The 15,483-nt window shown below is 47.0% G+C and overlaps 1 protein-coding gene across 2 annotated transcripts in view; it reads left to right on the top strand.

Annotated features, from left to right (window-relative positions):
* LIN28A (lin-28 homolog A) overlaps window positions 1–7,293 on the top strand; it is a gene marked incomplete at its 3' end in the record, with an annotated part of 31,478 nt that extends 24,185 nt beyond the window's left edge. For both annotated transcript variants that reach the window (XM_084609762.1, XM_084609761.1), the window contains exons 3-4: window positions 3,638–3,822; window positions 7,080–7,293. In XM_084609762.1, the coding sequence (XP_084465888.1) occupies window positions 3,638–3,822; window positions 7,080–7,293 (399 nt within the window). The remainder of the gene's footprint in view (window positions 1–3,637; window positions 3,823–7,079) is intronic.
* Window positions 7,294–15,483: the final 8,190 nt, after the last annotated feature.

The raw sequence follows: 15,483 nt of genomic DNA on the forward strand, positions 1-15,483 counted from the left end.
GGAGGGTGAGGTGTTTCTCTGTGGGGATAGGGAGAGGAAAAGATGTGAATTCTCTCCCCTTAGGGTGTGTTTAAGTCTAAATGTGGGCATTTTCCTACAACCTGCAAAGAATGGGCTGTGGGAGATCACATGACCTGGGTTACTGAGGAACACATGAATGGTGGGAATGCTCCATTCATAAAAAAATCCTGTTCCAAAGAGCAGCATGAGGACCAGATGGGCAGGGAGCTGAGAGCAAGGCTGCTGGCGGGGGAGAGGAACTGTCTGAACAGGGCCTGGGGATCACCAGCCACAAGGCTGTTGCAGGATAGGTGGAGTTGCTAAAATGCTGGGAAAGTTATTTTAACCCCCCACTTCCCCCAACAGATTGCAAATTAACTCTTTACTCACCCCTCCCCCTGGCCAAAAGCAGTCATTTCCATACGAACTGGTAAATATCTCCTTGGCCCATACAGACTGGTATCAATAGCCTTGCATCATCTGGCGGCCCCTCTGGCATGGACCAGCTGGGAGTGGTGGTGTGTAGCTGAGGGTGTCAGTCTTGTTCAAGGTGCTCAGATATTATAGTAGTGAAAGCAGTACAAATGCCTAAATTACTACCACTAGAACTCCTCATGATCTTGCTTTCCTAGAAAGGATGAAACCTAGTGAGATGGATTATTTTCATACCATTGATGGTTTTCTTCACCATTACGCAAACAGCTGAAATTAAGTCTCTTATCAGATTCTTGAATTTGGTTTCACTGAGCTGACAGTGAACCCAGTCTTGTCTGACTGATAGCCTGCCTTCTTCCCACTGAATCCACAGAGATTATCAACCAGCAGAGACCATCCTCCCCCAAACAGTTGTGCATTTATTGTGCGCTACTTGTTAACTGACTGCAGAACTGTGGTGAAAAGGACATGTATAATTTGGGTTCAGCTGTGCTCCTGGCCAGCAATCTCATTCCAGTGGAGCATCTTTCCATAAAACCCCTTGGAGGAAAAGGATCACAGAACTGGGACAAGCTGAATTCATAAATGAAATTCCTTTTGCATCATCCCTGTCATGTCATACTGGAAAACTGCGGCCACACACTGCCCCAGGGAAAGTTTTCTTTTATTGCTCCGTTCCACTGAGAAACTGCTCATGGAAACATTAGCAAATACACCCCTTCGAAACCTGCAATCAGGCATTTCAGTGTAGGACTCCTGTTTTACAATGCAGGCTGCTGGGAGCCCATGATTCCAGCTGACATCTGGGAAACTTGCAGGATTGCAACCTTAATTCCCCAAATGGAGAGCAGCAGGTGAAAATAAGCAAGGGTCTGGGGAAAGGGGTCTATAATCACTTTCATGGCATGATTGACTAGTACTGGTAGCAAATCTACCTGAATTCTGCTCTTGTCTTGGCTTTGTTGGATCTGTAGCTACCGAACCAATAAATCCTCTGTGGCTCCGTGTGTATCTGCATTCATAAAAGGCTCCAGGTTATTAAACAGAGAGCTGTGGAAACTAAACCCCAAAAACAGGTATAGTCTGGGCAGTGCCGGTCTCCCATTGCAACGACTGTGTCTCAGTTCTGATCCTAAAGGGACCTCCTCCGGGGGTGAAAGAGCTATTCAGTCTATGTGACCTATTGACTCCCCTCTGCTCTGTTGAGACTGCCAGCAGGGGGAGCCATCCAACACACTGTGTGTTCTTGGTTGTCTATGACCGTGATTCTTAATAGGGCTGTCGATTAATCACAGTTAACTCGGGCGATTAACTCAAAAAATTAATCTCAATTAATCGCAGATTTAATTGCACTGTTAAACAATAGAATAACAATTTAAATTTATTAAATATTTTGGGTGTTTTCCTACATTTTCAAATATCTATTTCAGTTGCAACACAGAATACAAAGTGTACAGTGATCACTTTATATTATTTTTATTAGAAATATTTGCACTGTAAAAATGACAAACAGTATTTTTCAATTCACCTTATACAAGTACTGTAGTGCAATTTCTTTCATGATAAAGTGCTACTTACAAATGTTGGGGTTTTTGTTACATAACTGCACTGAAAACCAAAACAATGTAAAACTTCAGAGCCTACAAGTCCACTCTGTCCTACTTCTTGTTCAGCCAATTGCTAAGACAAACAAGTTTGTTTACATTTACAGGAGATAATGCTGCCCTCTTCTTATTTACAATGTCACCTGAAAGTGAGAACAGGCATTTGCATGGCACTGTTGTAGCTTACATGCCAGATGTGCTAAAGATTCGTATGCCTCTTCATGCTTCGGCCATTGTTCCAGAGGACATGCTTATAACACTGGTTTAAAAAAAATGTGTTAATTAAATTTGTCACTGACCTTCTTGGGAGGAGAATTGTACGTCTCCTGCTCTGTTTTACCCATATTCTGCCATATATTTCATGTTCTAGCAGTCTCGGAAGATGACCCAGCATGTGTTGTTCATTTTAAGAACACTTTCACTGCAAATCTGACAAAACGCAAAGGTGATACCAATGTGAAATTTCTAAAGATAGCTACAGCACTCGACCCAAGGTTTAAGAATCTGAAGTGCCTTCCAAAATCTGAGAGGGACGAGGTGTGGAGCATGCTTTCAGAAGTCTTAAAAGAGCACACCCTCATGCAGAAACTACAGAACCCAAACCACCAAAAAATAAAATCAACCTTCTGCTGGTGGCATCTGACTCAGATGATGAAAATGAACATGCGTTGGTCTGCTCTGCTTTGGATGGTTTATCAAGCAGAACCCATCATCAGCATGGACGCATGTCCTCTGGAACGGTGGTTGAAGCATCAAGGGACATGTGTGGAGCCTCACTCTGGGGAGACTAGCCCCCAGCTCTGCCCCTTCTGCCCACCCCCTTCCCCTCAGCTAGAGGAGCCCCGGACCAGCCGCAGCCCAGAGCGTTTCCCCGCCCCCCCAATCTGGAGGAGCCCCAGCCGGGCTGGCCAAAGCCCCGAGTCTTTCTTCTATAATTCTACATTTGTAAGTTCAACTTTCACAATGAAGATATTTTTAATCGCTTAACGGCCCTCGTTCTTAACCAGGAGTACATCAACTCATCTAGATATTTGCCTAGTTTTACAACAGACTACATAAAAAACACGAGCAAAGTCAGTACAAACTAAAATTTCATACAGACAATGAATTATTTATAGTGCTCTATATACTATACACTGAAATGTAAGTTCAATATTTATATTCTAATTGATTTATTTTATGATTATATGGTAAATATGAGAAAGTCAGTGATTTTTTTCAGTAATAATGTGCTGTGACGCTTTTTTGTATTTTTTGTCTGATTTTGTAAGCTAGTAGTTTTTACGTGCAATTACACTTTGGGTACGCAAGACAAATCAGATCCTGAAAGGGTACAGTAGTCTGGAAAGGTTGAGAGCCATTGGTCTATGAAGCAAGCATTTCAGGTCAACGTATCTTCCAGAAGTGTCTCTGGGGAAGTAAGCACTCTGGCATCCCTGTGTCTGTCCATCCTTTGTCAAGCTCCGCGGGGGAAAGAGGAGAGCGCCCTTGTTCCAGTGAGCCTGCAACCTGGTGAATGTGATTCTTTTCTCGTGTGCCACAGGAAACTGGGTCTTCTTGCCATGCCTAACCCTTTTTTCCCTTCTCTGGCCTCCTAGAGCAAGCTCCACATGGAGGGATTCCGCAGCCTGAAAGAAGGCGAGGCAGTTGAGTTCACCTTCAAGAAGTCATCCAAAGGTTTGGAGTCCATCCGAGTGACTGGCCCCGGGGGCGTGTTCTGCGTTGGGAGTGAGAGGAGACCAAAGGGGAAGAACCTCCAGAAACGCAGATCAAAAGGAGACAGGTAAGGGCAACAGGCCAAGGGATGCACAGTAATCAGACAGCAGCACCTGATCTCCAAGAGCTTTGTGATCAGCCTAGCACCTGACCTGAGCCATATGGGAGAGAGCCTCATGGCAGAGGGCAGGGTGGGAGGAGACACATAGTCAAGACTGGTTTGGGGACTATGTTCTGATGTGGTAACATCCCTCCCCACCCATCTGCAGCCCACCCACCCCTTTGTTTGTATCGTTCCTTCCTCTGAACCATTTGTTCTGTGTCCAATCACTTGGCACCTCTTCATTTCCAAACATGCTCCCAGAATCTTCTGCCTCCTTTGGGGCCTGGGCCAAGATTCTGGCATTTATCCAAGACCCAAAGGCATCCACTTCTGCAAGGAAATTTCCCTGTCGGAGAAGGGCAGGTTGTTGCCACTCTGCTTCTGAGGGGGTCACCAAGGTAACCCCAGTTCTATACTGGTGGCACCCAGAGGAGACCACCAGTGTAGCTTCTACGCAAGGCCCTAATGGACAGACACCTCATATGGGTGTCTGCTGTGACCCAGCAGGGGAGCTCTGCAGGACAGACACAGAACTCTTAGTGGAGCTGGACATTACTGTTATTAAGGGGCTGATAAAGGAGCTGGGCTGCGGAGACCCCATCTGGCTGCTGGGCCTTTGGGACACAGCTGGGAAGGCATGAGGCTGAATATCACAGAGCCATTGGGAACAGGAGAGTTCTTGCCACAGGGCTCCTGGGGGTAGGAGGGGCAGTGGCCCTTCCCTTGAAAGATGCTTCCCTCAGCTTTTAATGAGTGTCAGATGCAGATTTCTGGGGAAAGGGCAGAAAACCAGAAGTGAAAGGCCAGAGGTCAAAAACACCCAGGGCTGAATGGCATGGACCAATGCTCCCTTTCTGTTTGTGTGTGTGTGTTCAGGATGGAGGTGTAGCCACACAGCAAACTGGGGGAGGGAAGGGGTAATTTTCTCTAATAAAAGCCCAGCGTTGTGAGATCAGTGACTACTCAGGAAATGGCCAGACAGCCAAGCAAAGTCTCCCACAGCAGCTTTGCAGCCCAGAGGCGAGGCTCTTGTTAGCACCATGTAGCCTACCCGTCCCACCCTGAGCTCGCAAGGCGGTTCCTCAGATATTTAATTTCCAGGGACTTTCCTTACATCCTAGGCTAGCATCAGCATGGCTGCATGCAAGTGTTGCCCCCAGGTGGTATTTTGAAGTATATTTCACAGGCTGTGAAAAGCATAGCCTGTTTGCAGCCATCCATTTCTGATAAGTGGCTTCTGCAAGGGGATTTAAATCCATTTGGAGCATGCAAAATAAATCCAGAAAGGCCTTTTTTTGTTTTGTTTTTGTTTTCCTCTTGGCTTTGGTAATTTGATCATAGAGATGCATGACTTAAAATGGAAATGTGGACAAAAGCCAGAAAAATACACTGCAAGTAGGCTTGGCAGAATTTGATTTGTATCTTTTTATGATTTCAGTGGACAATATCCATGTTTATCTTTAAGCATTTTTATTTATTTTAAATTTCCAGAGTTGTGCAAAATTAAGGAGTGGGGAGGAGGGGTCAGACAATGATTTAATGACCGTAAACCTCAAGATTCAAAAAGTTAAAGCCTTATAACCGTTAAAACACAAACTGTCAACATCACATGTCAAAATATACAACATAAATATCTTTAAATCAACCTTGTAGGTTCTCAAGCAGAATTTTTCTTATCTTACCTATCTGTACATTTTGATTACCAGTGGAAATATTTTTTTCATCAGTTTGTGTGTGTACAGAAAAATTGATGTTTACTGATCATCTAATCCTTCCAAGCCTAACTAAAAGGGAGGCTAGACATGATGTACTGTCCATGGGTCCAGTATGCGCTCTACTCCTGAGGAAATTCTGCACCAAAAAATTCAATATTCTGCGCCTCAAAATTAAGCGCACATTTTAAAATTCTGCAAACTTTGTCAGTAAATAAATGTGGCTCCAGCATGGCAGTGGGGAGCACAGGCCATTGGCTGCATTCAGGAGGGAGATCACCCTGAAGCCCACACCTCCCCCAGTACAGGGACTCGGCCGTGAGGCTGCACATGACCCTGACAAACACCCCGGGGCCCTGCCCCTCTGCGCCAGGTGCAGCAGGTGTGGGTGGCCAGCCTCAGCCCAGCAGGATCCAAGTGTGGAGGGGCTTAGTGTGGGGGAATCCAGGTGCCGGGTGAGAGGGTTCTGTGTGGGGGCAATCCAGGTGCGGGCGGCTCAGTGGGAGATTTAAATCACGGGCTCATGGGAGGGGCAGGGGGCAATGGAATTCTGCAGGGATCCAGGTGAAGATGGTTGGAGCTCAGCGGGGGGGGGGGGTTCTGGGTGTGGGGAGACAGGGCTCGGCAGGGGGTTCTGGGTGTGGGGGGCTCGGGGTTCTGGAGGAGTGGGGTTGATGGGGTGGGGGTGCAGCTGCTTGGGGATCAGTGGTATGGGGTGGGGGGCTCATTGGAGGAGGGTAGGGTTGTCAGGGTGAGGGTTCGATGGCCCTGTTTAACAGGGGAGCTTCAGCTGCTGCCACGAGGATGCTGCAAGCCAGCATCCTCTTTTTTTCTTCTTCATCCCTGTCCCCTCACTCCTACATTCCCCACTTCCTTCCCCACTGCCTCTTCCCTCCCCTCCCCATCTCTTTACCGCCCCTTCCCTCATTTCCCCCACCCACCCGTACACAGAAAACAGGAAGGCTCCCAGCACACAGCAGGGGAGCTCAACGGGAGGCAGTGTTCAGCTTCAGAGTCAGCGGAGCGAGTGCTTGCAGAAATGGGGGGGGCCAGCAGCACATAAGCCCATGTGCCCTCATGCCCCACCTCTGCTGTGGGGGGGGGGCAACCCCCCCCCAACTTAGCCATTTTTCTGCAGGCGGGTAGTCACTCGGAATCGCCCCCCCCCCCCCCCCCAGGAGTAACTCTCCTGGATGGAATGCGAACTAGTCAGCTGTCTCTTACAGGCTCTGTAGAGATTTTCCTCCACTTTTGGAGCAGGAGGATGTGAGTTTTGTCGCAGTCTGCTGACCACAATGTCTCCATAGAGTCACTAGCGCAGTAATGGGGATGCCAGTCAGGGCTGGGAAACAGCTGGTTCTCCCCACCCGTGGGTCCCGTGTTCTGCAGCTCATGCGCAGGGGGTAATAAGGTGAGGCAACTTTAAGCAGCCCTGGCAGTTGGAATGACCATACCCTAACGCACTGATTTCTCTCCCTGGATCTCCATCTCTCCCCTTCCTCTTCCTAGATGCTACAACTGTGGTGGCCTGGACCATCATGCCAAAGAATGCAAGCTGCCGCCACAACCAAAGAAATGCCATTTCTGCCAGAGCATCACCCACATGGTTGCCAACTGTCCCATCAAAGCACAGCAATCGCCCAGCTCTCAGGGAAAGCCCGCCTACTTCCGGGAGGAAGAAGAAATGCACAGCTCGTCCCTTCTTCCTGAAACCAGAGAATGATGGTGGGAGATTGGGGGGTGGGAGGGGGGAGATTTCCATCAGGATCAAAAGGCTTCAGCAAGGAATCGGTCAGCAAAGGGGGAGCAGCGAGCAGTCTCTGCTGTCATGATGTAGGGGGGTTGGTGTAAAGCAGGGATGGGTGGGAGGGTGGCAGCTCAAACTGTAGGATGTAACCTGCCAGACGATGGCACTGGTATCTGGACAGAGGGACTGAGATGGTTGTATGTGGGTTACAAAATCCCAGCACAGATCTCATCCACCACACACACTTTGAGTAGGAAGAAGCCGGTTACCCCTCTGTCCAGATGCCCAGCTCCAAAAGCGGGAGAGGGAGCAGCCCCATAACCCTGTACCTAACCACTTCCTCCAATCGAAAGCCACATGCCGCTCTAGTTTCTTTCCCTGTGTTTGGTGATTTTTGTGTTTTTAAACCAACCTTCCCAATAGTGTTTGTGAACCCCTGGATCATTTTGGAGACAGGTGTCTCCATCCTAGCAGGAGAACAGAGACCGGTTGTCAACGGCAAGCTAGAAACTAGTGAGCAAATTTGTTCTCGCTAGACACAGGCGAGCCAAATGGATCTCGCCCAGGATTTCTCCTTGCCCAGGAATATCAACTGTCCCCTGTTTTTGCGACCTGCAGGGGAATAGTGGAGCAGCACACCCCCTGCAGGGGAATGGTGGAACAGCATGCCTCTCTTGAATTAAGTGTTCGCTGCCCCTGAAATAGTTAGGAAGAGCCTCTTTATTTATTTAAGGCTTTCCATGCTGGACTGAGGGTTTTGTAGCATTGCTGGGACCTGCTCCTCTCTGAAGGCCCTTAGTTTCAGAGCCATCCAGACTTCATATCTCTCTCCTCTCCCAGTTTGTGGAGGAGGGGAAGGGAGTTCATGGTAGAAGCTGGGCTTTCTATGCTCCAAAATTAGCATGAAAAGTCCTTTTTCTAGAGGCCAAATCCTGGGCCTGCTAAAATGATTTCAGTGGACTCTGGCTCCTAGCATTTAACTAGACTCAGGGTTTCTTTAATTGAAGGCCATTGTAATGTAATGCTGACTTTTGAAAATGTCTAGCTATATTAGCAAGAGACAGATCAAAGCAACACATGGCCTAGTTGGAAGGAAACTATGGTGACATCAAAACTGTAACAAATGGGGTAGACACAAAATTTGGGGGAGGAGTTCTTCCAGCCCTGCCAGAATCCGCTGTCCTGGTCTGCCACTCGCTGTCAGCATGCATGCTGGCGCACGAGCAGTGGCATAGCCTCGGTGGCAGGAGGCATGGAAGCATGTGTCTTGGTATAGATCATGGTGGGTCCTTGTTGCCCAGGGGCTGCAATCCAGGGTCTGACAGAGGAAGAAACCATATTTCCACCCCCCACTGCTTTTAAAGCTGTCACAGTTGAGAGCACCTACAGTGGAATATATTTCATGTAGCCATGTGTCTATAGGGGCTGATCTAGAGCACAATGAAATCAGTGGGAGTCTTCCCATGGACTTCAGTGGACCTTGGATCATACCTATATTGTATACAATTTGCTTCTGTTCGTCTGTTTATTAGGGCCCAATCCTCTAGTCCATATGAATCTGTAATGCCCTTTTTTTGAGCATAAGGGCTGCAGGCTTGGTCCTTTCCTTTCCTGTAGGAACAGGGTGCTTTCTGTCAGTTAAAAGCTGCTGCCTTCTCTCCCCACTTTGTCTTCCCCAACCCCTCTATTCTGCCTTTATTTATTTGTTCCTGCGGACAGCTGCCCTTGCAATGCAAGGCCCCTCCCTCCACCCCATCCGTGCTGAAGCCGATGTGATGTGAAACCTGCACTAGGACGTGCGCGTATGACGTATCTTTGGGTTTGTTTGTCGTTTGTTTTTTTTAAAATATAAATATTCTGTTTTTTTGTATTTTTGTATATTTTAATCTTAAAGAGAGAGAGAGAGAGGACATAACTACTGCAACTTATTCTCAGGTATTTGAGCAATCTCAGGGATGAACAGCCTCTGCAGCTCCAGTGCTGGACGGAGTGGAATTTTGTTTTCTTTGCTTTTTAACAGCACAAAGACAGAACAAAGTTTGTATTTTAAACTAGGTCTACCTCGCTGGATGTTCGTCAGGTGGACTGATTATTTTTAAAACTGTATTTTAATAGATTCTCTTCTCCCTCTCACTGTATTTACATGGCATTTGGGACTTTGTGTCTGCGGGTGGTTAAAGAGAAGTCAGTCAACGTTGCAGAGGAGGGTACGGCCGCCTGTATCTGTATTTTGGACTCCAAATTCCCTCCCAGCCTGGCCATGTTCCCATCTCCCCTCCCCATTCCTGTCCATTCTCAATTCCACTCACTGGCTGGAAACGTTCCTGTCTCCCTAGTTTTTGCCCCAGTCCAATTTTTAATGACTACCATCACTCATTGTTCTGCCTCCCCAGTCTCTTTGCTGGTGACTTCCTCCTGCTGTAGACACTGGGGTGGTATAGATCCCCCAGTTACCTAGCTCAGTGCCCGGCTTCAGATCAGAAATGGGGGGCAATGACTGATTGGATGTCACTCCAGCACTAGGGGGGGGGGGGCGGCATTAACTTGGATTGGAGGCGTAAGGAAGCCTGCTGCCCTTGCACCTGGTTATTCCTCTCTTTGAGAGAGCAAGAGCCTTTCAATGCATATATTAAGGTCCTAAACGGGCTATAACATAAATACCTTCTTTTAAAAACTCCTTTTTCTCTGCATGGCTGTGAAATGTTGGCTGTGAGGTTCTCGTCTCCTTACCCCCACCTGGCGTGTTTGCATTTCTAGGAAACCTGCAGTGTAACCAGAATAAATGTTACAATGCTAACTCTCCACAAGAGGAGGCCTTTCTGGTCCAACTATCTCTATCTAGTGCTAATGTGCTTTGACTCCAGCACTTCCTTGGGGGATGTGACTGGAGCTGGGCCCATAATGTGTGCTGCAAGAGTTTCCCAAAGCCAGCCCTATCATCCATGTTTGTAGCAGATTCAGATACAATTGCTCCCCCTTTCTCTTCCCTGCCCCCCCCCCCACTTCTCCCCTCTCCGCTTTCCTCAAATGCTAGCCAATAATTGCTGGGTGGGACTATGGAGTCCTGTCCTTGAGCCAGGAGCTGTGACACTCCTGTGTGCTCTGTAGCCACAGGGCCTGGCCGTACCACCCCTCCCCAGTATAGGATAAGGCTGACGCAGTGGTATGTTTCAGAATGTGTGTGCAGTTTCCACTATAAGTTTTAGATAGTAATAGAATAGATTTAGATCAGGGCAGGAAACGTCGAGAAAGAGAGATCTCTAATCTTCCAAACAGGCACCAGGGGGAGATTAGGGGGAATCAGAGGCACTGTTCAAGATTTCCCCCCTCCGAGGCTTCCCTCTGCTGCTGGGATGTGAATTTGGACAACAGGAGTGCTTAAAACAGTTGGAGTGAAATGATCACCTCTTAGAACTCTGGGAGCTATTATCCAAGGGACTGATTCAGCTCCCATTTAAGTTGATGGCAAAACTTCCCTTCTATGGGAGATGAATTAGGGGAATGAAAAAGGGGGGCTAGGAAGCATTGTGTTTGTAACACGCTGCCCTGCTAAATAATCGTGAAAAGTGACTAGCCTGGTCAGAAAATGTACTTGCCTGCCTTTAACAAGTCAGATATTTATTGTGGTAATGAACAATTAGCCTCGCAAGGCTCCTTCACACACACACACACACACACACACACACAAAACCCTGGTACACATGAGAACCGCCTAGATGAGATGCCACAGTCTCCAATGTTGCCTGTAGCTAGGCTTGGTGGGTGGAGAAAAGCTCTCGGGCTGGCTTTCTGCCCTGCTGCAGTAGTGAGTGTGGTGAAGTGGTGGTGGCCCTTTTGAGGGGGGAGGAAAAAAGGAAATTTTGGTTTTTAAATAGCTATAGGATCTATACAAATCTACCTCAGGATAACTTCTCTGTCTGAACGGGGTAAATGCAATAGAATGCATTGGGTTGTGTGCCTCTAACCCTGGGTTCCAGTACCCCTATGCGACCCACAGAGGGAACTGTTGACCATCCTTTGGCACCTTAGGTGTGCCAATGGGTAAATGCTGCCCCTTCTAGTTTTGTATCTGTCTTGAATTGTGTAGAACTTTTCCAAGTAATCAGTTTGGTGATTTGCTAGGTGTCTAGTATGTGTAAATATCTATGTAAATCTCTCCACTTTCTTTCAATATTCTCCTTGATTATTGTTTACAAACTTAAAAAAAAATAGCCAAAGCATCTGATGGGTTTTTGGACCAGGGAGATGGGATCCTCTCTGTATGCTCTACCTGTGCAGGGAGGTGACTTAGGTAACCAGCCCCATCCTGGGGGCTCTGGTGAGAAAGTGAATCATAAAGCCCTCAGGTTTTCTGCTGTCAATAGAGCAAATTGCCTCCCAAGAAACCAGTGATTGATTTGTAAGGAGAAGCCACGCTAGAGAAGATGGAAGTTTACAATATTCAATTGCATCTTCTCCTTTTTTTCTGTGGTTTGCAGTATCCTTTGCCACGTACATTACAATGCTCTATGTACCTCTGCAGACTGCAGAGATTTGTTGTGGCTTTTTCCATTCCTTGATGATGATCTTGCAGATAAATTGCTGCAAGAGACTTGCTGTCCTCACCTCCTCTGCTCATGCGTGGTTTGCAGGCAATGGACTCTATGCATTATGGGAAGCAGGCAGACTATGCCAGGCTCTCTTTGAGCTAGGAACTGAACCCAGGTCTGCCCTGTCCACTAATCATCCTTCTTACACAAGCGCTAAGTATCAGTCCTATCCAAAAATATAGGCTCATTTGAATGTTAAGGGGATAAAATATCCTTGGAGGGACGATTCTCCCCTGGTGCAAAAACTTGGGAGTCAAGTGGCCACAAGATTGTCTACTGTCAGACGGAAGAATGTAACTCCATGTTTACTGCTAGCAACCAAAGCTTGTTTGTGTCAAACTCTTGAATTTTTATGACGTGGGAAGGGGTGGGAGGGAGGGAGGAAGAGGGTGAATGTGTATGATTTTGGGGGTTGTCTTAAGTGCAGGACTGTGCTTTCTGGAGAGCAGATTTCCTGCTGAAATGTCTGCAGTGAGATCAAAAAAATCTCACTGCATTTTTTCTCCTTTTCATTTTTGTACCAATCAAGGAAAATGTTTGATTTTTTTTTTCTCTGCAGAATAAAGAATATGGGTAATGGTGGCTGGTGCTTTTCCTTTCATTACCAGAGATCTGTCATGTTGAGAAGCATGTTCCCAAAGCTACAGACACTACCTGAATGATAACTGGCTCCAAGAGTCCTGGAGCAGAGGTCTGGGACTCAGGAATTCTTGGTTCTGTTCCACAGTGACTTAGTTACTTATATGGCCCTCATCACTCTATTTGAGCACTAAGGCTATGTTTACAGGAGCTGCGCTGTAAGGTCTCCCATGAAGCTGCTCTATGCCAGCGGGAGAGCGTCTCCCACCAACATAGCACTGCCCACATCCGCACTTTTGTCAGCGAAACTTTTGTCAGTCGGGTGTGTTTGTTTTTTTCCCCACGCCCCTGACCAACAAAAGTTTTGCAGACAAAAGTGCTAGTGTAGACAAAGCCTAATTGCTCTTATCCTCCCAATGCCCTCTGAAGGAAGGAAATGTTAACCCCATTTTACAGATAAGAAACAGAAGGGCACAGTAGATTAAGTGACTTTCCCAAAGCAGCACAGAAAATGTGAGCCAGGAACTGAACCCAGGTCTGACCAGTCCAAAAATCATCCTTCTTACGCAAGCTCTAAGCATCACTCCCATCCACAAATTGACTGAATCCAAATCTGAATGCTTCCCAGCATTGAGAGATTTTGGTTTGGTCCCCTTTTAATCATTTTAATTATTTTCCAATTAACTTTACCATCTACTAAACTTTATATCTAAACCTTTTAAATAAGAGTGAGAGATGCAGTTACATTGAGAAAGTACAAGGGCTTTTAATTCTCATGTACTAATCACCCACTTGCATCAGGATGTGATCCTCCTTTGCTAGTTGCATGTAATGTAGACCGCCGTCAGTCTACAGAGTAGACTCTGTACCCACAGGTTTGAGTCCTAACAGCATCAGCTCAGCCTTTCTCTTTCCATTAGGCAGCACAGACCATAAATTGTCTCTTTCCTATCAGAGTTTTTAAAAATATTCAAGGACCTATCTGCCTTGCATGGTAGGTTTGGTAAGAATAAAAGTTCTGGGCGGGGTCCTCCGTGCTGTCTGCTACCTCTACCCAAGAGGAGGCTGCATTTTATGCCTTAATCAGAAGCTGTGTGAAGTGCTTTTGGATGAAAGGTGTTATAAGAGTGGTCTCATTACCATCCATAGACCCCCTCCACTCCCAGTGGTTTGCAGATTAAATGCTTGGAGCAGCTGGGATGGAAATAGTCCATGAAAATATATTTTCCCTTTATAATGTCCTCAGAACCCTACCCCTTTTCTAAGAGTTGATAAGGTCCCAATCCAGAAGTCAATGGGGCTGCATGTGGGTGCAGCAATCTGCCCACAGATTCAATCAGAGTTTGACTATTTGTAGCCATAATTTTGATTGTACAATTGGTCACTTATTTGGGTAGGGACCATTTTCATCCTGGTCTGCTGCAAACTAAGCAAGACTCTTAATTTTGTTACACAGGGCCCTTTGTAACTGTTTGCTATTTTAAACTATTCTCAATTGCTATTTAATGCTATTCTAATGTGGGGAACCTAATCTGTTTGCAATTTCCCCTCTTTTTTTAAAAAAATATTTTTTGCCCTGACACCCAGCTTTAATGGTGCACAGTCTAATCATGTAGGGGTCATCTTCCACTGTAAACATCCCAAGGTTCTGTACTGTGCAGAAAGATTGAGAGGGCTTGGTGGCAGCAGCTATTAAAAAGCAAAGTCTCATACTGCTTTCAGAAGTAAGGTGAGCAAGTGTGCCTGCAAATATAAACCTCTCAGGCAAGAGTGATCAGAAGCTAGTAACCTCTTTTTAGGAGCCATGCTACTTGCAAACAGGAGGATACCCTGTGTACATATGGAAACTCGGGTCCAACTCCATCAAACTCAACATAGAAGCACGTCAAGCAGTAGCATGCATAGGTAGAGGACTTCGGTTTGTTGCCCCATGGAGCACAGCAGGGAGTTCCTTTGGTGAGCCAAGCAGCTCTCCTTTTGAGCCCCTCTATGTAAGGAGAGCTCATCTGTCAGGACCTGCTGTGCAGGGTATGTGCTCTTCCCTGTTCTGCTGGAAGCAGCAGTCTCCCCCACACACCACCTCACTTCCCAGTCCATACCTTCTTCTAGCAGCAAACATCTTAGGCTTGTACCCACCATTGCTTGCTTCCCTCCACTCAAAACCATCTCATAAAGCCCCAACGGGTTGTACCCTTTCTGTGTTACCCCCATCCCTTTCCAGCCTGTCCATAATGTTGCTACTAAACCCTTCTTTTGTCGCTAACCCCCACCCCTTTGTGGGCTTCCTCTCACTATTTTCAGATTTAAGCTCTTAACCTCTATGTTCCTGGCCCTATAAGAGTTTTATAAGCGATCATCTTGCTTTATCAGGGAGCTCTACTAATAAACTCAGTCTCTAATGGCTGTTACCACATCATTGGACTATGTTCTTCAATCATTTCTGCTGCTCAGTGGCATGTGGAGCAGCAAAGCCTGCTAGGTGTCCTAACCTAATTGCTTCCAGCTATGGGTGAAACAGGTAACAGAGACAGGAGCTACCTGGTGCACCCAGGAGCAAAGTAAGGTGGCTAGCCCACGCTAACAAAAGGACGGTGCGTGTGAAAACGGTGTTAACTGCATTTGTACGGCTGTGGCCAAAAAAAAATCAGAATTAACACTCAGGCCCCACTTTAAAATGTCACCGGACTGGTGTGTGAATTGCAACAGCTGACGCTGGGTGCTGTGCCTGGGGATGTGGGCATGGGCATAGTTTAATTTCTGTATTTGGTGGAAGCAGCTCCAGTCAGGCCAATGGGGCTACGGGGCGAGGGAAGGGTGGCAAATTCTGCACCTGTCTGAAGCTTGCAGTTTTGGGGGGTAATATGTCGTCCCATCCCCATCCCGCCCCCATGTCTCCCTAAACACCCGTGGAGGTGGGGCAGGAACTGACAGGCCTGCATGCTACGTGGGTGGCCAGGGGCAGGATTTTGACGGGCTGTTATGAAGAGAAGGAGACATG

Source organism: Lepidochelys olivacea (assembly GCF_965140295.1).
Source record: "Lepidochelys olivacea isolate rLepOli2 genome assembly, chromosome: 19".
NCBI lineage: Eukaryota > Metazoa > Chordata > Testudines > Cheloniidae > Lepidochelys > Lepidochelys olivacea.